Source organism: Mesoplodon mirus (genome assembly GCF_964341445.2).
Source record: "Mesoplodon mirus genome assembly, chromosome: 6".
NCBI classification, from domain to species: domain Eukaryota; kingdom Metazoa; phylum Chordata; class Mammalia; order Artiodactyla; family Ziphiidae; genus Mesoplodon; species Mesoplodon mirus.
Genome location: NC_138982.1, coordinates 34,098,221 through 34,125,332, shown reverse-complemented (window position 1 = coordinate 34,125,332; position 27,112 = coordinate 34,098,221). Strand labels below are relative to the sequence as shown.

Genomic DNA, 27,112 nt, shown 5'->3' with positions numbered 1-27,112 from the left:
GAGTCATTTTCACAATGTTGATTCTTCCAATTCAAGAACATAGTATATCTCTCCATCTGTTTGTATCATCTTTAATTTCTTTCATCAGTGTCTTATAGTTTTCTGCATACAGGTCTTTTGTCTCCTTCAATAAGTTTATTCCTAGGTATTTTATTCTTTTTGTTGCAGTGGTAAATGGGAGTGTTTCCTTAATTTCTCTTTCAGATTTTTCATCATAGTGTATAGGAATGCAAGAGATTTCTGTGCATTAATTTTGTATCCTTCTACTCTACCAAATTCATTGATTAGCTCTAGTAGTTTTCTGGTAGCATCTTTAGGATTCTCTATGTTTAGTATCCTGTCATCTGCAAACACTGACAGTTTTACTTCTTTTCCAATTTGGATTCCTTTTATTTCTTTTTCTTCTCTGATTGCTGTGGCTAAAACTTCCAAAACTATGTTGAATAATAGTGGTGAGAGTGGGCAACCTTGTCTTTTTCCTGATCTTAGAGGAAATGGTTTCAGTTTTTCACCATTGACAATGATGTTGGCTGTGGGTTTGTCATATATGGCCTTTATTATGTTGAAGTAGGTTCCCTCTATGCCTACTTTCTGGAGAGTTTTTATCATAAATGGGTGTTGAATTTTGTCAAAAGTTTTTTCTGCATCCATTGAGATGATTATATGGTTTTTATCCTTCACTTTGTTAATATGGTATATCACACTGATTGATTTGCATATCTTGAAGAGTCCTTGCATTGCTGGTATAAACCCCACTTGATCATGGTGTATGATCCTATTAATGTACTGTTGGATTCTGTTTGCTAGTATTTTGTTGAGGATTTTTCCATCGATGTTCATCAGAGATATTGGCCTGTAGTTTTCTTTTTTTGTGACATCTTTGCTGGTTTTGGTATCAGGGTGATGGTGGCCTCATAGAATGAGTTTGGTAGTGTTCCTCCCTCTGCTATATTTTGGAAGAGTTGGAGAAGGATAGGTGTTAGCTCTTCTCTGAAAATTTGATAGAATTCGCCTGTGAAGCCATCTGTTCCTGGACTTTTGTTTGTTGGAAGATTTTTAATCACAGTCTCAATTTCAGTGCTTGTGATTGGCCTCTTTATATTTTCTATTTCTTCCTGGTTCAGTCTTGGAAGGTTATACCTTTCTAACAATTTGTCCATTTCTTCCAGGTTGTCCATTTTATTGGCATATGGTTGCTTTTAATAATCTCTCGTGATCCTTTGTATTTCTGCAGTGTCAGTTGTTACTTCCTTTTCATTTCTAATTCTATTGATTTGAGTCTTCCCCCTTTTTTTCTTGATGAGTCTGGCTAATGGTTTATCAATTTTGTTTATCTTCTCAAAGAACCAGCTTTTAGTTTTGTTGATCTTTGCTATCGTTTTCTTCATTTCTTTTTCATTTATTTCTGATCTGATCTTTATGATTTCTTTCCTTCTGCTAACTTTAGGGGTTTTTTTTTCTTCTTCCTCTAATTGCTTTAGGTGTAAGGTTAGGTTGTTTATTTGAGATGTTTCTTGTTTCTTGAGGTAGGATTGTATTGCTATAAACTTCCCTCTTAGAACTTCTTTTGCTGCATCCCATAGGTTTTAGGTTGTCGTGTTTTCATTGTCATTTGTTTCTAGGTATTTTTTGATTTCCTCTTTGATTTCTCCAGTGATCTCTTGGTTATTTAGTAGTGTATTGTTTAGCCTCCATGTGTTTATATTTTTTACAGATTTTTTCCTGTAATTGATATCTAGTCTCATAATGTTGTGGTCAGAAAAGATACTTGATATGATTTCAATTTTCTTAAATTTACCAAGGCTTGATTTGTGACCCAAGATATGATCTGTCCTGGAGAATGTTCCATGAGCACTTGAGAAGAAAGTGTATTCTGTTGTTTTTGGATGGAATGTCCTATAAATATCAGTTAAGTCCATCTTGTTTAATGTATCATTTAACGCTTGTGTTTCCTTATTTATTTTCATTTTGCATGATCTGTCCATTGGTGAAAGTGCGGTGTTAAAGTACCCTACTATGATTGTGTTACTGTCGATTTCCCCTTTTATGACTGTTAGTATTTGCCTTATGTATTGAGGTGCTCCTATGTTGGGTGCATAAATATCTACAATTGTTATAGCTTCTTCTTGGATTGATCCCTTGATCACTATGTAGTGTCCTTCTTTGTCTCTTGTAATAGTCTTTATTTTAAAGTTTATTTTGTCTGATATGAGAATTGCTACTCCAGCTTTCTTTTGATTTCCATTTGCATGGAATATCTTTTTCCATCCCCTCACTTTCAGTCTGTATGTGTCCCTAGGTCTGAAGTGGGTCTCTTGTAGACAGCATATATATGGGTCTTGTTTTTGTATCCATTCAGCCAGTCTGTGTCTTTCATTGGAGCATTTAATCCATTTACATTTAAGGTAATTATCGATATGTATGTTCCTATTCCCATTTTCTTAACTGTTTTGGGTTTGTTATTGTAGGCCTTTTCCTTCTCTTGTGTTTCCTGCCTACAGAAGTTCCTTTAGCATTTGTTGTAAAGCTGGTTTGGTGGTGCTGAACTCTCTTAACTTTTGCTTATCTGTAAAGGTTTTAATTTCTCCATCAAATCTGAATGAGATCCTTGCTGGGTAGAGTAATCTTGGTTGTAGGTTTTTCCCTTTCATCACTTTAAATATGTCCTGCCACTCCCTTCTGGTTTGCAGAGTTTCTGCTAAAAGAGCAGCTGTTAACCTTAGGGGGATTCCCTTGTATGTTATTTGTTGCTTTTCCCTTGCTGCTTTTAATATTTTTTCTTTGTATTTAATTTTTGATAGTTTGATTAATATGTGTCTTGGATGTTTCTCCTTGGATTTATCCTGTATGGGAATCTCTGTGCTTCCTGGACTTGACTTGATTGACTATTTCCTTTCCCATGTTAGGGAAGTTTTTGCCTATAATCTCTTCAAATATTTTCTCAGACCGTTTCTTTTTCTCTTCTTCTTCTGGGACCCCTATAATTCAAATGTTGGTGTGTTTAATGTTGTCCCAGAGGTCTCTGAGACTGTCCTCAACTCTTTTCATTCTTTTTTCTTTATTCTGCTCCCTGGCAGTTATTTCCACCATTTTATCTTCCAGCTCACTTATCCGTTCTTCTGCCTCAGTTATTCTGTTACTGATTCCTTCTAGAGTATTTGTAGTTTTGGTAATTGTGTTGTTCATCACTGTTTGCTTGCTCTTTAGTTCTTCTAGATCCTTGGTAAATGTTTCTTGTATTTTCTCCATTCTGTTTCCGAGATTTTGGATTATCTTTACTGTCATTACTCTGAATTCTTTTTCAGGTAGGTTTCCTATTTCTTCTTCGTTTATTTGGTCTTGTAGGTTTTCACCTTGCTCCTTCGTCTGTAACATATTTTTTTGTCCTTTCTTTTTTTTTTTTTGATGGGTGGTGCTGTATTCCTATCTTACTGGTTGTTTGGCCTGAGACGTTCAGCACTGGAGTTTTCAGGCAGTTAGACAGAGCTGGGTCTTGGTGCTGAGATGAGGACCTTCTGGAGACCTCACTCCGACTGATATTCCCTGGGGTCTGAGGTTCTCTGTTAGTCCAGCAGTTGGGACTCAGAGCTCCCACCACAGGAGCTCAGTCCCGACCTCTGGCCTGGGAACCAAGATCCCGCAAGCTTCATGGCACAGTTAAAAACAAAAACAAAAAAGGGAAGAAAGAAAGAAAAAAAGGAGCAGTACAATATCAAAGAATAAAAAACAAAATAAAATTAGAACGATAAAAATACATCAGGAAAAATAAAACTATAATTGAAACAACTGCAACAAGGTAAGATAAAACCACAGCAAAAAAAAGAAGAAAAAGGGAGGGGGGCAACAAACCAAAAGGAAAGATCACTAACAAAGTATAAAGAATAAAATAAAATTAGAAAAATAAAAGCTTGATTAGGAAAAATATAAAAGAATCAACAACAGTGAATCAACAAGGTAAAACAGAACCCCAATCTAAAAGAGGAAGAAAAACAAAAATCAAAAGCCTGGGCTATGGGGGCACAGTTTAGGCTGGGGGGGTGGAGTTGGAACTTAGGCAGAGGCGGGGTTTAGGGTGGGGCAGGACCTAGGCGGGTGGGGGGTGAAATTTGAGCATGGCACGGGGCCTCTGCTTAGGACCTGCCCAGAAGGGGAGAGGCAGCTCGTCGAAAGGAGGACTTCTGGAATATGGGGTTCCGGAGTTTGGGCGTAGGGCCCTGCGTGAGGGTGTGTGGGTGGGGTTTAGGCCCAGCGCCGTTGGAGGGGGTCTCCGAGTGTAGAGGTGGGGCCCTGGGTGGGGGTGTAGGGGCGGGGCTTGGGCTCTGTGTGGCAGGAGGGAGGCTCCAAGGACAGAGGTTTAGGCCTGGGAGCCCAGCAGGCTTCCCGGTGCCTAAGTGGACAGGGAGAGCACTGGCCGCATTCCCTTCTGTTCCTTTGCACCCCTCCCCTACTGTCTCCCCCAGGCTGTCCACCGTCGGGCTGGACCCGTAACTGTGGGTGGGTCCCGCTGGGTGTAGGAACTCCTTCCCCTCCCCCATCCACCCCTCAGGGGTGCCGGTCCCGTAGGTCCAGCCTTTACTTTTGCTCCCCCTTCCCTCCCTCCCACTCCCCCAGGACCTGCGTGGCTGGAGGGAGCCTAGGTGGGCAGCGAATCAGGCCCGGGTTCTCAGCAGGTTCCTGGGAGTCTAGGTGGGCAGGGGAAACCTGGCCACGCTCCCTTTTGATCCTCTGCCCTCCCAGTGGTTTCCCAGTTTCCCCCTTGGGGCGTGGGATCCCTTCCCCTTCCCCAGGCGCCCCTCAGGGGTGCCAGTCCCATCCTGCCTCCACTTCTCCCCCGTCATTCCCCCCACGCCCCACATCCTACCCAGTCACTGGGGTTTCCTCCCACCCCCTTAGGTCTCCATGATGCCCCACAGGAGCCTGGTAGGTGCCCTAGTTGTGAGGAGACGCAAATTCCGCATCCTCCTAGTACGCCATCTTGACTCCGCCCCCATCACCGTTTTTTTTTTTTTTTTTTTTTTGCGGTACGGGGGCCTCTCACTATTGTGGCCTCTCCCATTGCGGAGCACAGACTCCGGACGCGCAGTCTCAGCGGCCATGGCTCCCGGGCCCAGCCGCTCTGCGGCATGTGGGATCTTCCTGGACCGGGGCACGAACCCGTGTCCCCTGCATCGGCAGGCGGACTCTCAACCACTGTGCCACCAGGGAAGCCCCCGTTTTTTATTTTAGCTATTCTGAAAGGTAGTGTGATATATCATTGTGGTTTTAATTTGCATTCCCCTAATGGCTAATGATGTTGAACATCTTTTCATGTACTTATTTGCTATCTACATATCCTCTTTGGTGAGATGTCTCTTCGTGTGTTATGCCAATATGACATTTAGTTCTCTCTCTTTTTTTTTTGGGGGGGCGGTACGCGGGCCTCTCACTGTTGTGGCCTCTCCTGTTGCGGAGCACAGGCTCCGGACACGCAGGCTCAGCGGCCATGGCTCACGGGCCCAGCTGCTCCGCGGCATGTGGGATCTTCCTGGACCAGGGCATGAACCCACATCCCCTGCATCGGCAGGCGGACTCTCAACCACTGCGCCACCAGGGAAGCCCTAGTTCTCTTAATATGGTTTTTGTGGAGCAAAAGTTTTTTAATTTTGATGAATTTCAAATTATCATTTTGTCCTTTTACGAGTCATACTAATGCCTGATTCCTGCCTTCAGACATTCTGATTCAATTGGTATGGGGTGCAAGGTGGGCATGGAGACTTTAAAAATCTCTCTAGATGATTCTAATGTGCAGCAAAATTTGGGAACAAGTACACTGGCAGATCAGGTTGTAGTACTGGAGTTAACTAGCTGTCCCAAAAGTAACTGCAGTGCTTCCTGCTACTGCTTATGAGCAACTTTTCTCACAGCAGGCTTATAACTCAGACTCCTTAATAGAAACTATGAGTGATTTAAACTGCTTTGAGGCCTAGCCCAGATGACAGAAGATAAGAATAACATCTTTAACACAAGTACACATCACCAGGTACTTCTATGATGATCAAGGCACTGGCCTTGGAGAGAGAGATTGAAGTCTCAGCTCTGTCCTTCAACAGCTTTATGATCTTGGGCAAGCTAATTGTCTCAAACTTTTTACTTATCAGTAAAATGAAGATACTAGTTCTACTTTGGAGGGTTCCTTTTAGAAATAATGAGTTTATATACTATTTGAAAGTTCTATTAATCATAAAATGCCAAATAAAAGGTGTATGGTCAGGCCATTCAAGATGGCTGTCCTCTTGTTCTCTGTTCATTTGCTCGACCAGTCCCTGCTTCATTCACATGACTATCCAATTCTCTGAATTATAGGGCTTAATCAGTAACTGCCTACGTGCTTGCCCCCACCCCAGCTGCTGGCTTCCCTGGTAACTGATGAGCCCACCTGACATCAGTTCCCCCATAAATGGTAGCCCCTTTCTCCCCTGAGTAGGGAAGATTGCTGCCATGTCCCGCCTGCAGTCTGCCATACACGGTGGGGTGTCACTCCAGGACACTTTTGTTTCAGATGTGTAAGAATAAACCACTGATGTCTTTGTCACTGTGTCTGTGCTCTTTCTTCAGTCTGGAGGCTGGGCATCTACCAGGCTTGCAAGCCTGCAGGATACAACATCATATTATTCTCCAACATAGTTCCTTAGTCTGAATGCATCACAATCACCTGGGGAATTTTTTTTTTTTTTTTTACGGTGCCATGTGCAGCTTGCAGGATCTCAGTTTCCCGACCAGGGATTGAACCCGGACCATGGCAGTGAAAACCCAGAATCCTAACCACTAGGCCACCAGGGAACTCCCCCAGGAAACCTTTCTTTAAAAATAATATAAAAATACAAGTCCCACTTCCATTTCTGGGAAGCTGTAGATGTACTCTTTCCTATTCCTCCTTCTAAGTACAACTAAAACCCCTAGACATTATAAATAAAACAAACGTAAGAAGACTCTGAAAGGTAGAGAGAAGAAGGGAGACTGGTTAGGGACCTTGGGACTCCATTTTATGACAAAAGTGGAGAAAGAGATAAATAGGACCTTATTTAATAACAGTGAAATAGTCGTATATCTAGCATTAATCCTCACACCTACATTAAGCATTTCCTTTATGCTTTGAAAAGTAAGCTTATAACTTACAACTGGTTTAGCAATTTGTTTTAAGGTATTAAAACATATCGAAATTGTAATGGAAAAGACAAACTCTAGAATAGACTTATAATATCTTCTTCAGAGTTTGATACCATGGTGTTTTATCTTTGTGTACAGGAGACAAATGCTGAGCCCTTACTGTAACACGCTCAGAAGTAATCCATTGCAGTTAACTTGCAGACAGGACCAGAGAGCAGTTGCGGTGTGTAATTTGCAGAAGTTTCCGAAACCTTTACCTCAGGAGTACCAGGTAACACTTGTTTGGGGTATGGTTTCAGGAATCAACCTTTTAAAAAGAAGTCTCCATTTTGAATTAGAAGAGTGAATTCTCTTAAGTTTTTCAATTTATAAGCCCCCATTTGTTTTCTGTAAGTTAGAAAAAACTGAAGAATTCTTCCATTTCTTTATAACCAATGTGTTAATTGATAGCAATTAATTAATATCTAGCAATGTCTTGTAGTAATGTTAAGGGACATTTAGAATATTTATTTTGATCTATTTTAAAATATATATTTATTTATTTGGCTGCGCCGGGTCTGAGTTGTGGCATGTGGGATCTAGTTCCCTAACCAGGGTTTGAACTCGGGCCCCCTGCATTGGGAGTGTGGAGTCTTAACCACTAGACCACTGGGGAAGTCCCTATTTTGATCTATTTTTTATAAATTGTTTGTATTTTCTTTCTAATTATTTCCAAAGTCTTCGTCTTTAATTTATATCAAAAACAAGGTTCTTTAAAGAAAGAAACTAACCGAAGAAGACAAATATATCACTTATATGTGGAATCTTTAAAAAATGATACAACTAAACTTATTTACAAAACAGAAACAGACTCACAGACTTAGAGAACGAACTTATGGTTACCAGGGGGGAAGGGGGAGGGGGAGGGATAGATTGGGAGTTTGGGATTGACACGTACACACTGATATATTTAAAATAGATAACCAATAAAGACCTACTGTATCACAGGGAACTCTGCTGAATACTCTGTAATGACCTAAATGGAAAAAGAATTTGAAAAACAATAGATACATGTATAACTGAATCACTTTGCTGTACACCTGAAACTTAACACAACATTGTTAATCAACTACACCCATTATAAAATAAAAAAAAAATTTTAAAGGAAATAAAATAGAGTAACTAAGGTACTGTAGTCCAGTTAATTAGAAGACTTGGAAGTTCTGCTTTAGAAAAGTTTGCCTAGTGAGATCTGAAAGGTGAAGGAAATGGTCCCATGTGTCCAGTCTGAATCTCTGATTTGACCTTTAAGTTTTTTGTTGAAGTGGCTATTTCTAAAAAAAGCCTCAGCTCTGCCTGCCATTGGAAAAGGACCCATTAGTCAGAAATGATACCTCAGAAGTGAATTTAAAGTGATTTCTGCTAAATTTTGAGCTTCCTACATATGTTTATGACCACACTGAGTGCTTTAGACACCAGAAGATGGCGACTATATATTTCTACTCTTAGTAATATAATTTAAAATGTGAAATCTTTAAAATTTATCTGGTACCTTGTTCCTTTGGTGTTCACAGTATTTTATATATATGATCTCATTCATTTTCTTATGGTTTTTTCAAGTTTGTCAAAACAACATATAAATTAATTCTCCTAAAAACACTTGAAGTACATTAAATTTAAAACATCTTAATTCTATGCATTTGTTTTGTGTTTTGTCAGCTCTTAAAACTCTTCCTATTCATCCTTTTAAAACATTAGTCAAATTTGTCATCTAATAAAAAACAGACTAATTTACTTACCTTGCTTATTTCTAAAACTACAGCAACCTCAAAATACCCCTCAAGTAGTATATTAACTATCTTTGTGTTGTACTATGTATGAAAAAAATAGATTAATATCTTCTTTGTGTTATACAGCATTAATTGGTTGCTATAAATTGCCTGTGGGCTTTGTTTTGATTATATAGAATGTTTCTTACTCTCCTGCCTTCCTAATATTTTTCTCTTTGTAGTACTTTGATGAACTCAGTGGAGTACCTGCAGAAGATCTGCCTTATTATGGTGGTTCAGTAGAAATTGCTGACTACTGCCCTTTCAGTCAGGAATTCAGTTGGCATTTAAGTGGTGAATATCAGCGCAGCTCAGATTGTAGAGTATTGGAGAATCAACCAGGTTAGTAGTTTAGTGAAATTAAATGTTATATACATATTAAAAGTATATATCAGCAATACAAAATAGTGGTTAAGGATACAGACCCTGGAGCCAGATTGTCTGAGTTTATGTTGTGGTTCCACTGCTATCCACCTGTTCAGAGTAACTTCTCTGCGCCTCAGTTTTCTCCTCTGTACAAAAGAGATAATACCTGTCTCATAGAGTTGTGAGAATTAAATGAATTAATACAGTAAGTGCTTAGAATTATGACACATAGAAAGGATTGTTAGCTATTAGATACACTTGCACATGTGTGTACACACACTACCGTTTAGTAATACCTTATATTTGCATGACACTTTTCATTTGCAAAACAATTTCACTTTTATCATTTCATTTTGTTCTTCTAAAAACCTGACAAGAGACATAGAGAAGATATTATCGAATTTCACAGATGAGGGAAGAGCTACTAAGTAATATGTTTAATTGATGTCAGTGCAAGATCCTCCAATGCAGAACTCTTTTTATTAAATCGTATTAGGTATCCTATTCTTTCCTCTCCTGAGGAATGTGTATTTTATGTAATTTAGATATAACGTGTCATTCTCCAGATATCAGAATAATACTATTGTCCCATGGCTAGTAAGATGTATTGCCATCTTATTTATTCCCATTTAGTATATTTAAATGAACAGGTCATCAAGGAAATAAACAGTATGGCAATTGGATATTCAGCAATAGTAGTTATAGCTCATACTAACCACCTTTGTAAACAAAATGTTCTCACATCTGATTTGTTAATCAAGAGCAATAAGTAGTTTTTCTGCCTGTGGTCATCAAAATTTTCAACCTGGTCCTTTCCTCCCCACCCCCATTCCATACTTTATTTCAGACTAAATCATTTAAAATTAAAATTTCCATAATTTTTTTCCTTTTATTCTTAAACCTGGCAGATGTAACTGGATTTGTACAGTCATTTTTCCCATCACTAACCTACTTAATAAATGTCTAATGACATAACTACGCAACAGTTGCATGTTACAGCAAAAGAAATGCACATATTTGTCAGTTACGGGTTTGCCAAAGATAGAGTATCACATTTTAATGTTTTAGAGCTGGAGTTGGCAAATATTTATTATAAAAAGCAAGATAGTAAATATTTTAGGCTTTATGGGTCATGCAGTCTCTGTTGCAACTTTTCAGCTCTGCTGTTAAGTGTGAAAGCAGTTACAGATAATATGTAGGTGAATGAGTACAGCTGTGTTCCAAGAAAAATTTCTTCATAAAAACAGGTATTTCTCAGGAGTTGGCCTGAGGGTTGGCCTGACCCCTCTTTTCTTTTTTTTGACAATGATCACTATGTGTTTTGAAGACTTTGAAATATTCATAAATAAAGAAATATAAAGTTCTGTTTTATTGTTTTACATTTTTTTTCTTAGCTTATACAATTAAGATTTTTTTAAACGGACATAAAATTTTTACCTTCATAATATTTCAAAATGAGCTAATTGAACTCTGCTTTCAAAAGGTGAAACTTGTATTAAGTGTAAAGAGAGAAAATTATTCCTAGGCTTTTTTTTTTTTTTTAATTCCTAGGCTTTAAGGACTTCATTCCTTTGTCCATTAGCTAGTTAGGGGTCATTTAGTCTGCCCCATACCTCTGCAGATTTGTGCTTAGTCTAAGACTAGCTCAACCTGTCATTTATTGACTTACAGGAGATGGCATAAGTTGAAAATACAAGAATGGTCTTGCAAAAGTTGCAGCTCTCCAAAAAAATCTTCATTATATAAATCACTTGGCCTCATCCTATCTGGGTCACTTGGGAAGTGACTCCTATTTAGGACACCATTGAAGGTGATTCTTAGTGCCATTTCCTCTATATATTTAACTTAGTTGCTTTAGGCCCAATTATATCTCTTGTTTCTGATATAATAATTCTACTAATTGCTTTATTGAGAATCCAGTTTGAGTTTGGAACCCTCTCTCTTGATTTTTTTTTAATTGAAAATTTCCATGAAACATGTTTGATTTTTAAAGCAACTTTTAATTATAAGAGTGGAATACTTTAATTTCTTATTCTTTGAGCCCAAAGTCAATTTTTAATAAAGAAAACTTTTCTGGTTTGCTTCAGACCTTTCTAAAAACTATGGTGCTGAAAAGTATGGACCTCATTCAGTTTGTCTAATTCAGAAATCAGCATTTGTCATGGAAAAGTGTGAAAGGAAGCTGAGTTACCCGGACTGGGGGAGTGGATGCTATCAGGTAAACCATATGATTGTTAATAACTGTACCAAATATTACATAATTGCATCTCATTATATGGTTTTTATATTTTCAAATACACTTTATATCTTTTATTTCTACTGATTAATACTTTAACTTATTTATTGTAAATATTAGTTTGTATATTTGTGTTTTGTCGAAATATTGTCATTTCTTTGAGAAATTGCCTTTCTCTGTTTAAAAATTATATATAGTTGCTATATATCAGCAAGTTTTATAATAATTTTGCTTCTGGGCATAGATCCTAAGGAAATATTAGGAAACATGTAATTTTGTTCTTTTTTTTACATTTATTTATTTATTTATTTTTGGTTGCATTGGGTCTTCGCTGCTGCGCATGGGCTTCTTATTGCAGTGGCTTCTCCTTGTTGCAAAGTGGGCTTCAGTAGTTGTGACACACAGGCTCAGTAGTTGTGGCTCACGAGTTCTAGAGCGCAGGCTCAGTAGTTGTGGTGCACAGGCTTAGTTGCTCCGTGGCATGTGGGATCTTCCCAGACCAGGGATCAAACCCGTGTCCCCTGCATTGCAGGTGGATTCTTAACCACTGCGCCACCAGGGAAGTTCTGTAATTTTGTTCTTTAAAACTACTTTGTAATGGAAAAAAACTATAATTTATTTTGTAAAATCTGAAGAAAGCATGTATTTAAGAATTAATAAATCAACTACTGATTAATAGTAGATTTTTTTCCTTTGAAATTAGAAATCCAAAGAGAGCAAACTACTATTTTCTTAATTTATTATTTGGATGTCTGATATTAAATGACTGCATCACCATAGGACTTACTAAGATACAGGCATTCTGTAACTTAGGAGCATCAAACCTAATGAATATTCCATACCCTACTAACAGATATCAGGGAGGAGAGTGTGATCCTAAAAACTGAAACATAAGAATTTGTTGTGCCATTTCACCTACAAGAGCTAAATGGACTAATGTACCTGACAATTTAACTTATTATTTTTAAAGTTTCTTTAAAATTAACTCTTTTTTTTGGTAACTGCTTTATTTAGGTATAATTCACACACCATACAATTCATGTAAAATTACCTTTGAAACCTTATAAAAGACAATTAAAAATAAACACTTTCCAGGTATAATCCTATAATCTGACAACTATAATCCAGCAACCATTTTCTGATGAATTCATTCTATTAAAGATTATGTATTGCTTAAATACATAGTTTTGATCTAGTTGTAATCAGAATACATAATTTTGTTTTAGTGACTTTACTTAGTCTTTTTATACAGACCAAGATACCTTTTCCAAGTTCTCCCAATAATAATACTTACTGTTCTTCATAGCTGTAGAACATTGCATCATTTTAAAGTATCATAATTAGGGAAGTCATTTTCCTGTGAGATATTGAATTAATTTTCACTTTTCACTGTATAAAAATGCTTTTGTAAGTATATTTACATGCTTTACCTTTTTAAAATCAATTTTTTGAAATAAATTCACATAAGTGAGACTATTAGGATAAAGGGGATAAAGCTGGAACAGTGTGAACTATAATAGGAGGATAACCTTTTCAGCCTGTTTTAATGTCTTCTCTACACCACCACCACCACCACAAAGGCATTACGTAGATTTGTAATACCATCAACAAAGACCGAAGGTACTTGGCTTCCCTGTAGTACCTAGTGTTGTCAGTTAATTTTGCTAATTTAACACTCACAACCATTTATATGGGAAAATGTGCATGATTTCCAAACAATTAGCATTTGGATTAGCTGTTTTGTTTTCTGTTGTTCTTTGTTTTACTTATTTTGACAGAGAAGTTGCAAGAATGGTACAAAAATATGGGTCATTTAAGTGCAAATTGCTGACAGTCTGCCCCTTCACCCCGAAATACTTTAATGTGTACCCTATAAACAAGGACATCCTCCTATATGACCACAGTACTACCCAAAAAATCAGGAAATAACACTGATACATCTAATTCTTGGATCCCGTTCAAGTTTTGCCAATTGTCCCAATAATGTCCTTGTAGTAATAGGATCTGCACTGATATCACATATTGAGTAGTTGTCATATCTCTGGTCTCCTTCAATCTGGAACAGTTCCTCAGTCTTTTCTTGACTTTCATAACCTTGACACTTTTAAAGATTACAAGCCAGTTCTTACCTATGATGTGTCTCCATTTGGGTTTGTCTGATGTTCCCTCATGATTAAATTCATGTAATATGTTTTGGGCAGTAATATCACAGAAGTGATGCTTGTGTTTTTTTTTGGTGATACACTTTTTTTTTAAAATATTTATTTATTTATTTATTTTGGCTGCATCAGGTCTTAGTTGTGGCATGCAGGACCTTTCATTGCAGTGCGCAGGCTTCTCTCTAGTTGTGGTGTGTGGGCTCATTAGTTGCGGCACGTGGGCTCTCTAGTTGTGGTGCACGGGCTTAGTTGCCCCGTGGCATGTGGGATCCCAGTTCCCCAGCTTGGGATCAAACCAGCATCCCCTGCATTGCAAGACAATTCTTTGTTTCTGTTTTTGGTTTTTTTTGCGGTATGTGGGCCTCTAATTGTTGTGGCCTCTCCTGTTGCGAAGCACAGGCTCCAGACGCGCAGGCTCAGCAGCCATGGCTCACGTGCCCAGCCGCTCCTCGGCATGTGGGATCTTCCCAGACCGGGGCACGAACCCATGTCCCCTGCATCGGCAGGCGGACTCTCAACCACTGCGCCACCAGGGAAGTCCCTGGTGGTGCACTCTCGATTTGTCCCTTTGCTGGTCATTTTAACTTGCTGGTATCTACCAGGCTTCTCCACTGTCAAGTTACCGTTTTTCTCTTTTAATTAATTCCCTTTTTAATTAGTAAGTATTTGGGGGGGAAAGTACTATATCAATAACTTATTTCTTATCATACCTTCATTTTATTAATTCATGCATTTAAATCTGTATTGACTCACAGATTGCATTTTATTCAGCGGGTATTACCATTACTATCATTATTTATTTGGCTATTTAAGTTGCCCCAGATTTAGCCAAAGGGAGGGAGCCCTTCAGGTTGGTTCCTGTGTCCTTTTGGCTGTCCTATCTTTTTAACAATTTCCTTGCTTTCTAGCACAAGATATTCTAGGCTCATCTTCACTTTCTTTGCCCCAGCCCTGGAATTAATCATTTCTCCAAGGAGCTCTTGTTTCTTTTAGTGCAGTGAGGTATTTAGAGACTAAAGTCTGGGTGCTAGGGACTTCCCTGGTGGCACAGTGGTTAAGAATCCGCCTGCCAATGCAGGGGACAGGGGTTTGAGCCATGGTCCGGGAAGACCCCACATGCTGCAGAGCAACTGAGCCCATGTGCCACAACCACTGAGCCTGCGCTCTAGAGCCTGCGAGCCACAACTACTGAGCCTGCATGCCACAACTTCTGAAGCCCATGCACCTAGATTCCGTGCTCTGCAACAAGGGAACCCACCTCAACGAGCAGCCCAAGCACCACAACAAAGAGTAGCCCCCACCTGCCGCATCTAGAGACAGCCTGTGCACAGCAACAAAGACCCAGCGCAGCCAAAAATAAATAAATAAATTTATTTAAAAAATAAAGATAACAAAATAAAGTCTGGGTGCTAGATGTATTGTTCATTGCTGTTGGGATACAGCTGCTCCCCAGGCCTTTTGGTGAACAGAGCTAGGAAATATATGTGTGTATGTAATTTTATATATACTTGTACATGTGCATATATATAACCACGAGTTTGTACCAGTATCTTTGATTCCAGTTTAACACCAAATAATTCATTTTAGTTTTCTCCCTTCCCATATTTGTAACTCTTCTTTCGAGCAGTGAGAAATCTGGTTCTCTTTGTCCTTAATATGCTTGTTATTTGATCTGTCCACATCCTTTCCATCTTCATTCACCCCTATGCAGTTACCCTCCTCACCCACTTGGACTCTGACACAGCCCACCAGCTCACAACATGTCTCCCTCACTGTGATGCAAACCCTGTGCACATCTTTAGAATATAAATGCTTTCTTCCATGAAACTTTCTAATCTTTGTTCTTTTTCCTATCATTTATTGCCTCTTTATCATAAAACAGTCTGACACTGTTAATTTTGGGGGGAAATTTGTATATCCTACCCTTCTCTCCTCAGTTAAAGCTGCTAGAGGTCAGGCACTGTGTCATGGACTTCTTTGGTATCCTTTTCAGCACCAAGCACAATACCCAGTCAATTCTCACTTAAAAGAATGATTACATTGCATTGCAGCTGTGATGATGCTTACTGGGTGTGGGTTATTGAATGACAGACTTTAGAAGAGTTTACACTTTGTCGTTTATTTTCTTGATAGCTTATTATAACTTAAATTTCCAAATGAATGTTATATTTAAACTTAATTGATGAAAAGAGTTGTTTTTAAAATGACTCCATTGTTGAAAAACACTTTTGGAACTCCTTTTAAAATTGCTTTTAGAGATAGTTTAATAGCCATCTAAGAAGTCAATTTCAGTATTTTACATCATACCTATGTTGACCTAGTCTTAACTAGTTTAGTCAACTGCCTTTACCAGACTTGGATCTGGGCAAGTTTTGGGTGTTTCCAAAAATTGCATCTACTTGCAAAGTAAAAATTTGCCACCATCAAACATACTCAGAACCATGCACTTTCTTTGAAGATAGTTCCAGGAGAGAAGATCCAGAAATATTTAAGGTGAAGTAGCATAATGTAAAGTCTTTTTAGAAAACAACTTTGAGGGCTTCCCTGGTGGCACAGTGGTTGGGAGTCCACCTGCCAATGCAAGGGATGAGAGTTCAAGCCCTAGTCTGGGAGGATCCCACATGCCACGGTGTGGCTAAGCCTGTGCACTCTGTGGCTAAGCTGCTGAGCCTGCACTCTGGAGCCCACGGGCCACAACTGCTGAGCCCGCATGCCACAGCTACTGAGGCCTGCACACCTGGAGCCTGTGTTCCACGATGGGAGCGGCTACTACAATGAGAAGCCTGTGCACTGCGATGAGGAGTGGCCCCCATTCTCAGCAACTAGAGGAAGCCTGTGCGCAGCAGTGAGGACCCAACGCAGCCAGAATGAATGAATGAATGAATGAATAAATAAATAAATAAAATTTATTTTAAAAAAAGAAAACAACTTTGAAGACGACACAGTCATTATAAACTTTTTTAAAGTTAGTTTTAATATGTTTGTTTTTTTAAATTGATTTCATTAGTTACCCCTTGTATTTGAGATATGAATCCTGCTTTTAAAGATGTCACCAGTTGTATAAAATCACTGTGACCATTTTCATCTCTAAGCAGAAGATCTGGGATAGGGATAATGAATAACAAACTTTTACTATGTCATTTCTATACAGTGTGCTTTTTTTTTTTTTACAATGAGCATATATTGTTTTTATAATTTATTTTATTTATTTTTGGCTGCGTTGGGTCTTTGTTGCTGCACGTGGGCTTTTTCTAGTTGCAGAGAGCGGGGGCTACTCTTCGTTGTGGTGCGCGGACTTCTCATTGTGGTGGCTTCTCTTCTTGCAGAGCACGGACTCTAGGCACGTGGGCTTCAGTAGTTGTGGCTCGTGGGCTCTAGAGCGCAGGCTCAGTAGTTGTGGCACGCAGGTTTAGTTGGTCTGCGGCATGTGGGATCTTCCCGGACCACAACTCGAACCTGTGTCCCCTGCATCAGCAGGCGGATTCTTAACCACTGCGCCACCAGGGAAGCCCTATTTTTATAATTTAAAACAACTAAAAATATTTGAGTTACGAAATTTAGCAAGTTGTAGAAAAAGTGACATGATTCATGGCTCTTTGACAGACATTTAACCTGAATTATAGGAGGATCCTAGAATCTACAGAAATGTTATTATTGATAACTTGGCTTCAGGGGTCTGTGAATCCAAATTGTATGTAAAGCTGTATGTTACTTTGTTTTTTCCAGGAAGTGTCCATAGCTTTCATTAGATTTTTTAAAAGGTTCTAGACAAAAAGTCTAAGAACTACTACCACAGAGTGAAATTCTTTTAGAACATGAATAACTTAACCTGCTTTATATGAGATTAAAATATGCCCACATTCCAAATTGTCTTTTATAGCCAGCATTTTTAGTAAATTCTGCCATATTTTCCTACAGTTGAGGGAGAAGGCTCACATACTAGAATCTTACTGATCTGATTTTTTTCTTCTTTTCACTTTTTGAAGGTTTCTTGTTCTCCACAAGGTCTGAAGGTTTGGGTTCAGGATACTTCATATTTGTGTAGTCGGGCCGGGCAGGTCCTCCCCGTCAGTATTCAGATGAATGGCTGGATTCACGATGGAAACTTGCTCTGCCCATCATGTTGGGACTTCTGTGAGCTCTGTCCCCCAGAAACAGATCCTCCAACTACTAACTTGACCCGAGCTCTACCCCTAGGTGAGTAGTCTCTGTGGTTGGAGTACAGAGGACTTTTCTTACAAGATGTTGAAAATTCCCTGCAAGGAAGCTCTAAAACAGGTTGTGCGTCTTCTCTTCTAATTGCAGTTATATGGGAAGATCGCCTTCCCTCCATGGTTAGAAATTGAAGGTAGGTAGATGTGACACCTCTCTTCAGTAGGAGTGAGGGTGAGGAAACTTTCTATATGTGAAGAACCTCTGACTTGCACAAAAACATTCATTGAAGGTTACAAAAAGTTAATGTTTCAGCCATTCATTTTGAAAGAGTAAAAATTCTGTTCATGAATACAAAAAGCAATTAAATATATTTTAGTTATATTATAACTAGGTGAGGTGAAGGAGTGGGAAAGTCACTGGAAGAGATGCTCAAAGAAGGGATTGACATGCCCACAAAGAAGAGAAAGGTGCAGGGAGATGCAAATATACACAGTGAGATAGAAAGACAAGCTGGCAAAGACAGTGGTTTTCACTGAGAGATATATTACTCATTCTGTGAGACTCCAGAGAGTAGGACTGAGAACAATGAATTAAAGTTGTAGGGAGACAGATTCCAGTAGAATCCTTTAGAACCAGGAGAGAAATAGAAGGGACTCTCTTGAGAAGGGTGCATTCCCTGTTGATGAAGATGTGCAAACTGAGGCTGATGACCCATTTCTAAGAGTTTTAAAAGCAGAACTCATGAACTCTCAATGAAAGCTTTGACCTATGGTCTATGATATTTTAATTAAATGACCTATGAGATTTTATGACAGTTTTATATTTTGGAATAGGCCATGTTTCATTTTCTCAACTGGAGGTATTTTTTAAATGGAACTGTATAGCCCTTTGCTTGCTCCATGGTCTGGTTGAAAACAGAGGGCTACGTTCACTTTATAGCTCAAAGTTTCTTCACCTCTAAAATTTAATTCCCTTTCTTTCCCACATTCTGGGGCCTTTATCAAGACATGGGCTATAAGTAGAGGGTGGATTTGGGGAGATTAATACTTGTGTTAGGGGTGCCTAAGACCACCCCCAGATTTCATGACTCTCTAGTACTCAAAGGCCTCAGCCTCTAGTTGTACTTATGGCTAAGCTTGTTAAAGCAAAAAGATACAAAGCAGAATCAGCAAAGGGAAAGGGGACAGTGGGTGAAGTCTGGAAGAAACCACTTCCCAGACACCAGCTAAAGGCCGTCCTTGCAAACAGGACTTTCAAATGATGGCCATCTCAGGCCTGCTGTGTTAACTCTTTTCACTTAACTCCTGTGAGCCAGCTGAGTTTTCTGCAGTTATAATAGTAATTCACAATGAATTAAAAGATCTTAGGTCCTTTTGATATGGTATATAATAAATGTAGTGTTAAATATTCTTAGTTAACTTTCATATGAAGTGATAGGATGACTTGATTTTGTTGTTATTGTTAAATTGCTTTGGCTAGAATTAAAGGGCTGCTAGTCTACAAATAGGTGGTTCTGGTGGAGTTCCCATCCTCAGGCCTAATCTGAGAGTTAACTATAAGAAATATCATCATTTCAATGTCCAAGAGATGAGCATTGATTGAGCCATTAGCAGTTAGAGTTGAGTTAAAGAGAGAGTTACTCCAGCTGGTTCAGGAGTAAGAATCTTAGGAGTACAGTAAAAAAATGTGTAGAAATGAGGAGAAAGCCAGACTAGTTCAAGGAGCTGTGAAGTAATTAGTTCCTGTCCTTGGAGCATGGCAAAGACAAGTGAATCTGTTGAAAGGAGGTGGGGAGTAGAGATTGCAAATGACCCCACGTCCTCCACCAACCTGCGCCCTAGACTTGACTTCTTATCCAGCTCCCTCTTTGTAGTCACCCTTCTGATACTGTGGTACTATGTTGTGATTTCTTCCCCTGTTAACCAGTTCTATGAGGAAGCATGCTCAAAAAAGGATTGTAACCTCCGAATCACTACCACAGTTTTGAAAAATGTACAAAATATTACAAGAATAGATGCCTTTTAGAAAAAAAAAAAAGGAATAGATACCTTTTAGGCATAGTTTCCATTAGTGAATATGAAAGATTTATTTCTAAATTTTCTGATCTCTTCAGAGTGTGGAGGTTTTTTTGTTTCTATTTATTAAATGCTAGACACCTTGCTGAGTGCTTTATGTCTATATCATTATATTTAATCATCACAAAACCTAATGAGGTAGGAATTATCATTTTACACATGAGAAAACTAAGGTATAAAGAGATTAAGTGATATATTCACTGTCACAGCTGATGAGGTTCAGATCAAAACCCAGATCTGATCGTCTCTGATTCATTTTGAAACACGCTCTTTATATCTTTCCTTTTTAAAGAGTACTATCACAGAAAGTGCAGTGTTTTTGAAAGACAATAAGTGTTCCAGAGCAGCCATTAATATTTTAATAGCTTGTTAAATGTTAGTACCAACAGTAGATAAACAACAGTTAGTTCAGTTCTCCTCCTGTTTCCTTTGTGCCAAATTGAGAATCGGGAGATAAAGGGATATGCCTGTGTTATTAGTGACTCCAGGGTCTATTCCTTATTCCAAGCAAGACCACTCTAGCTGATGTTGTAGGCCAGAACTTATCCAGTAGACCTTTCTGGGGCAATGGAAATGTTCTATAATTTGTACTGTCCCATACAATAGTCATTAGCCACATGTGACTATTAAACATGTGAAATGTGGCTAGTGTGACGGAGGAGCTAAATATTTCATCTCATTTTGGTTAATTTAAATTTAAATAGCACATATAGCTAATGGCTGCCATATTGGACATTGCAGCTCTAGGTCAGAAGTTCTCAAACTTTAGCATGCATCAGAATCATGTTAAAACACAGATTGCTACGACTCACCCCCAGAGTTTCTGATTCAGAAGATCTGGGTTGGAGCCTGAGAAGTTCCCAGGTGATGCTGATGTTGTTGACCCAGGTACCATACTTTGAGAAGGATTGATTTTTCTAACATTTAACGATTGCCAGCTGGTTCCATTGGGGAAGAATATAAGTTCTCCGTGGTTTACTTGTATTACATACAGTGAAATAATTTTTTAAAATACTTATTCCACACTGTATAGTTCTCAGAAGAACAAGCTCCAGTGCCTTAACATTATCATTTTATTAATTCTATAGCTGAAAAACCAGTCCTTTTTTTCTTACCTTTTAAGCAAGTCAGACTTGAAGCTTGGTTGGTTCTCTGTTGGTCAAAATAGTAGAAAGGACAACTCATGCTGAAATAAAGTCAGATTGACCTGGTCTCTTGACTGCTAAAAAATGTACTCCATTCTGAGAATTGTTTGGGGGAAATAGTTTTAGCTGTTAGAACAACTCTTAGATAAATTAAAATATACTCCTACTGCCCAAAACTCATAGAATCTTCTGCTGTTTCCAAATCAAGCCTGGGGTGATATGGATAGATGGGTAGATATTTAGAGATTGGGGAACGTATGTCCTGTTTTGCCTGGGACAGTCCACGTGCCTATTGTCCTGGTATGATTACTAATAATTCCCTTGTGTTAAAATTATCAAAGAGAACAATTTAGTTGATCAAAGCAAATTTTATTTCACACAGGCAGTCTCTACTCTCAGGAATCCAGAGAACTGTAAAATAAGGGAAAAGGGCTACAAGCAGGAAACAAGGAAGAAGTACTCAGCTTAGGTTGATGGGCCGGGATTAAGTATCTAACCTTATTTAGAAAGATCAAGGAACAAAGAAATAAGTATAGAGCCCACATTGGCTCGGCGGTTGGAGATTGGCTGACTGGATATTCTGTGGTTCTGGTCAAGTGGAGCATTTACACAAACATGAAAGTTATCTAAGTTTTAATTTGCTGATGTGGCACCATGGGCAGGAGAGGCTCCATCTTGAGACTAGAAATTTATTTCAACGCTTATCTCAAAATGTCCTGATATGCGATGATAAATTATAGGGTCACCCTACTTAGAAGGGACAAGGTAGAATAGAAGAAGAGAGTCCAGCATCCCATGTCAGAATAGCCAAGAATTTCATTTACTTTCCTGTGTAGCATCTTTAGTTTTGCCAGGATACTACCCTGTCTTTTCTTGGGTGCTGATTTTGAACCTTGATATGGTAGATACATCTTCTTTTCTCCTACATAAATATTTTCTTCTTTTTCTATAAATATAAAAAAAGACTTTGCATATATGGATTTCAGGAAGTCACTCTTGATTCTACTCTTCAAGGTAGTCCTTCTTCACCTTTTAATAATTACCTCTACTACTCATCTGTCAACATTTTAGTTGGTATAATTTTTTCCAAAAATGTCTATGGAAAGTCAATTTTTTTGTTTTCAACCCTAGATCTCTGTTCCTGTTCCTCTAGCCCGGTGGTTACCCTTTGGCTTCTGCTAGGCAATCTATTTCCTCTGCTGGCTGGATTTCTTCTGTGCGTATGGCATTAGGAATGGAAAAGTGAATTCTGAAGACATTCCTTTGTGTCAGGTTCCTCTGAACAAAGCACAAAATCTGGGCGAGTGCCAGCCTATGCAGATGGCAGAAGTGGCATTCCTGACTTTGGCTTGGAAGTGTTGACCACAATCAGATCTTGAAGCAGAGCTTCACAGCAGTCATTCCTCATCAGCAACCCAACAGCCTCAAAGTTTGCAGAAGGAGGAGGAATTCCAAATCACCAAGTCTCTTTATTTTTCAGGATAAATACTCTTCTTGAAGTTTTCCTTTGAAAATGGGATAATAGGTGAAAATTTCAGTTATTACATACCTCAGCATTTTCATTAACCTAAAACAATGGGAAAATTCATCACTGCTGCAATAATTTAAAGAACAGCTAATCATTGCAAGGTTATAAGTTGTGGACCCTGTCCTCAAAAGTATAAATTGTCCTTTGACTTACAGAAAATAACTTGAATTGGGATTTCTACATCACTATTATACCTATTTTGAATTTAATGACTGTATATGGTACACCTAAATCATTGTTCTCATTGTTTTTTTTTAAATTATGTTTTGCTAAATCTTATGATTTAACCATGCTAGACTTTTCAAACCAGCTGTGTGGCAGTTTCCTGCTGAACCATTAGGTGTTGGTAGCTGTATCTGTACTCATTGATCTTCAGAGAGTAGCTTCCAGTTGTATTCTCCATTAGTTTAATAATGACTTGAAAAACTGGGAAGCAGAGAGAGAAAAATACTCTGCCCTGTGAAAACATTGAAGACATGCAAATAAAAGAAAACCTAATTGTGTGTTTTTCAGATAATAGTTATGACAACTGCAATCCAACAAAAATAGAACTTTCCTTTTTGACCAATGAAGATAAAAATAAATTCTGGTATAGACAGGTATGCAGTTATTTTCAAGTGGGTTGAGGAGTTGTTACAGAAGAATTTGACTATCTGAAAATTATTTTATGTGTAAGAAGAAAAGATATAAGTCAAAACAAGATGGTCTGAATTGTTTATAGCAAAGTGTAGGTTTGGTGTAGGGCCTATCCAATAGGGTCCACTTTACCACACAGGGTATGGCTTAGTCCACAGAAGTCAGAAGGTTGCCTTTGCTTTAAAAGGAGGTAATGTCCTTTACCTCTTGTATTTGACACTCTTTCTGTCACCCATAGATTCTGGTCCCCAGAAGCAATTCTGCTCTTGTACTAGAGCTGACCAACCCAACTTAGTAAACCCAATTTGAAAATCTTTAATGATGAATGATGCCCAGTTTTTCTCTCTAAAGCTAATGAAGTCCTGTGGCATTAGAAACATAGCCCTTGGACATGCATTCATTCATTCATTCATTCACTGGTTGGCCCTTTAATTCAGCATACAGTTATTGAGCACTCAGTTTAAGAAATTGTGCTAAGTGAACAAACAGCATAATTACTAAGGAGTAATTCCAACTTATTGTTTGGCACTGGAGCCAAACAGCAACTCCAGCATAGAGGAAAGTCACCTTTTTTAAAAAAATGCATACATTTAAAATACTTATTTGCCTACAATTTTAAATTGGAGGTATTTGTCATTGTGAAAAGCTGGGGGTCTCTAGCATAGCCAGCCTCAGCTGAAGAAAATCTAATACCAATGGTGTTTCTGCCTACGTTAAATCATGAAAAGTCAGAGAAAAATGTAGAGTATATTTTTAAAGAAAGTTATAAAAATCTAAACTTATATACCCAATGTGATTATGAATCATCCTGCAAAGTTGTATAAAGAATTTCACCAAAAATAATATGGATTCATAATATATTTGAGACTCACAGTGATAGGTTCAATTATATTTTGACTGTTGTGCAGTAATGCCATTTAGGTAGTATTGTTTCTGAGCATGGTGCTTTTTATACTTGAAATATATTTTTGCTTTATTTTTTATTGATATAATTATATTTGCACTAATGACTTTCTGAAGAAAATATTATTGATGACGTTTTTTCTATATATTTGTTAAGCTTGGAATCTGGTAGCCCAGTGTTTTCTCTGCACAAATGTAGAACCTGGTAAAGTATGGTGTTAAGAAATCTTGAGTTTTTGAGGGTAACTAACAGTGCTGGTGTCTTCCTTCCTCTTCAACAAGTCTTGAAAGTGGTTGCTTATCACTGATTCTGCATAGTATACTCAGTGAAGATTTAGAAGGCCACTGAACCTGTAAGAAGTTTTAAGAGGCATGGTTTAGTCCCTTATAATATGATAAAATTCTAAAATAATATTCTAAAAAGAAGGATTTTTAAAATCTGAAATTTCAATGCAGAATTAGCAGGCTAGAATTAAGGTTTGAACTGAAGAATTTGAGATGACCTAAATTTCAATATCCTGTGGCAGGTAATGCCCTTTATGTTCACAAAACCAGTTCACTGAGAAAGAGACCATGCAGACTGCAGCCATGGTGGGAGTGAGGTGGGGCAGGGAAGGGGAATGGGGATAGCTGATTTGAGGATAGTAGACTGAAGTCCCTTTCTGACTCAAAAGGGTCAAGTGCTTATAAAAACTGACTACCTCAGTTTTCAGTTCAGACTTAGGTTCATTCTGATAGTATTAAGGTCCCAGTGTCAAAATTAACAAGTGAATTTGTCTCTCAGGTTTTCAAGAACAGAATTTACAGGAAGGAAGCAAAAGCCATGTCGCTAGACTTGAGCTGATAGCTTTAAAGAAACTGGAAAGCAGTTAGGTAGTCTTAATGTAGATCCCTCTGTATTCTCCTGAAAAACATCCTTTTCCCTTACTTATTTCTTAAGGATACTTATTTTTGTTAGGATCAACTAGGCATTCTAAAAATGTTATAAATTATGCTTAAGATTAGTTTCAGCCTAATATGTTGGTTTAGAGTTTATCAATATTTGAAAGTGAAACATTAATGAAGTTTAAATAGTTTTAGGAAGATACATAAATAAGTATACCAGAGTATTCCATACAATTTTATCAATATTCTCTTCAATATTAGAAGACTCACTGATTGAGACCATCTGAAAATGACTAGATGCTTTCTCAGAATCTTTCCAGCTCTAATATTCTGTGACTAATATTCATGAATATTCAGCATATTCTAATATTCTGCATGACTAATTCATGCAGAATTGCTAGGTCACTGCTGGCTCTGACCCGCCTCCTGGAGTATGCCAGCTTACACACCATGCTCATCGCAGTGTCCTGTGCTCAGTGCCTTAGCGCTGTCCTTGTCCTTGGACACTGAATGGAGAGAGAAGAGCCCGTTTCTGAGGGCATTTGAGTAGTCCTGGCAGGAGGAGGTGGACTTAGGTCACAGCCCCACAGACCTGTTTCACAGTTGGCACCAGTCATCCGTGCCGTGTCCCTGCAGCCCAAGAGGACTAACATATTTTAATAAAGTCTGTGCTACTCGTTCTGAAGAAATAACTTACCTGAAAGGATGACCTTTTTTTTTTTTTTTGATACATTTAGTCAGGGTTGGGGAGGGAGTGGTGAATTATTTTCTTTTTGTTTACATTTTTAGTAAATAAAATAGATTTAAGAACTAATCTTTATTTATGGTATTTAACTTTAAGTGTAATATATTACTTAGAAAAAACACAGCTTTAATAAAAATGGAAACTAATCTGCATCTTGTCTTTACTTAATTAAATCCATCAATTTTTTTAAACCTGGATGAGGAATACAAATACAGCCATGCACTTATATGGGGACAATGAGGTGTTTATTATGAAGCATAATTCAATTTTTACTTTAACTGGAGTAAAATTGTCCTACTTAAAGAATAGGGACAGGTCTTACGTAAAGCTACAGGGAATAACCCTCCTCAAATAGTTAAGCAGGAAAGACAGCCGACTAAAACAATTCAGGGCAGCCGTCTCTGGCTGAAGATTATTCCTGTCCCATTTGTTGTGTGCCGTGGGCCAGAAGTCTCACGGCAGGACGGCTCTGCACATTCAAGTACCACACTCTATTTGGTAGCGGCAAGTAAATTGTGGCTGTGGAGTGTGGAGCGTGATTCTTCCTCATAAACTGACTGTAGTTTGAGAGAACGTACCCAGGGCGTGCCTTCACCATGTGCACTCAGAGCCATCCTGCCCGGTGCCTAGAGCCAAGCACTGTGAAATGAACTGAGCACAGCCTCTGTGACCTACTTGCTGAGCTGAGATCTTTGTGGGAAATTCTAATGATAATATTTAAATTTTTTAACATTTTAAATATTTCATCTAAGTAGCTAAAACTATGTACAATAAATTACTTCAAGTAGTTGAATAAATTCAATATTATTTGTACGGTATACTGAAGACAAAGCATCTATGTCTCATACATTACCTGTTTATACTACCTTTTGGTATGTTCATGGAATATATCTTATTTAATAGGCGTCAATACATAAATGAGTCTTTTGTCAACAACTCTCTGGTAGATACGTTGAAATGGAGCAGTTTATTTAAATCAGCTTGTTAGTGTTCCGCCAGAAGTTTGTTCCTTAATGTTTGAAATAAACTGGACATATTTGGAGATAGAAGTCCAAATACACCATCTGATGTTCTGGTAGATGACCAATACCATTCTCTTTTTTTTTTCTTTTAATAAATTTATTTATTTATTTATTTATTTTAGGCTGTGTTGGGTTTTCGTTGCTGTGCATGGTCTTTCTCTAGTTGCGGTGAGCGGGGGCTACTCTTTGTTGTGGTGCGTGGGCTTCTCATTGCGGTGGCTTCTCGTTGCGGAGCATGGGCTATAGGCGCGTGGGCTTCAGTAGTTGTGGCACGCGGGCTCAGTAGTTGTGGCTCGCAAGTTC

The 27,112-nt window shown here is 38.3% G+C and overlaps 1 protein-coding gene across 4 annotated transcripts in view; it reads left to right on the top strand.

Annotated features, from left to right (window-relative positions):
- The window catches only part of LMLN (leishmanolysin like peptidase), a gene marked incomplete at its 5' end in the record, with an annotated part of 75,773 nt that extends 49,166 nt beyond the window's left edge, over positions 1-26,607 (top strand). For all 4 annotated transcript variants that reach the window (XM_082625413.1, XM_082625414.1, XM_082625416.1 and 1 more), the window contains 5 exons: positions 7,285-7,417; positions 9,137-9,296; positions 11,408-11,538; positions 17,702-17,912; positions 22,222-26,607. In XM_082625413.1, coding sequence (XP_082481539.1) covers positions 7,285-7,417; positions 9,137-9,296; positions 11,408-11,538; positions 17,702-17,912; positions 22,222-22,322 — 736 coding nt within the window. In that variant the 3' untranslated portion in view covers positions 22,323-26,607. The remainder of the gene's footprint in view (positions 1-7,284; positions 7,418-9,136; positions 9,297-11,407; positions 11,539-17,701; positions 17,913-22,221) is intronic.
- Between the last annotated feature and the right edge of the window lie 505 nt (positions 26,608-27,112).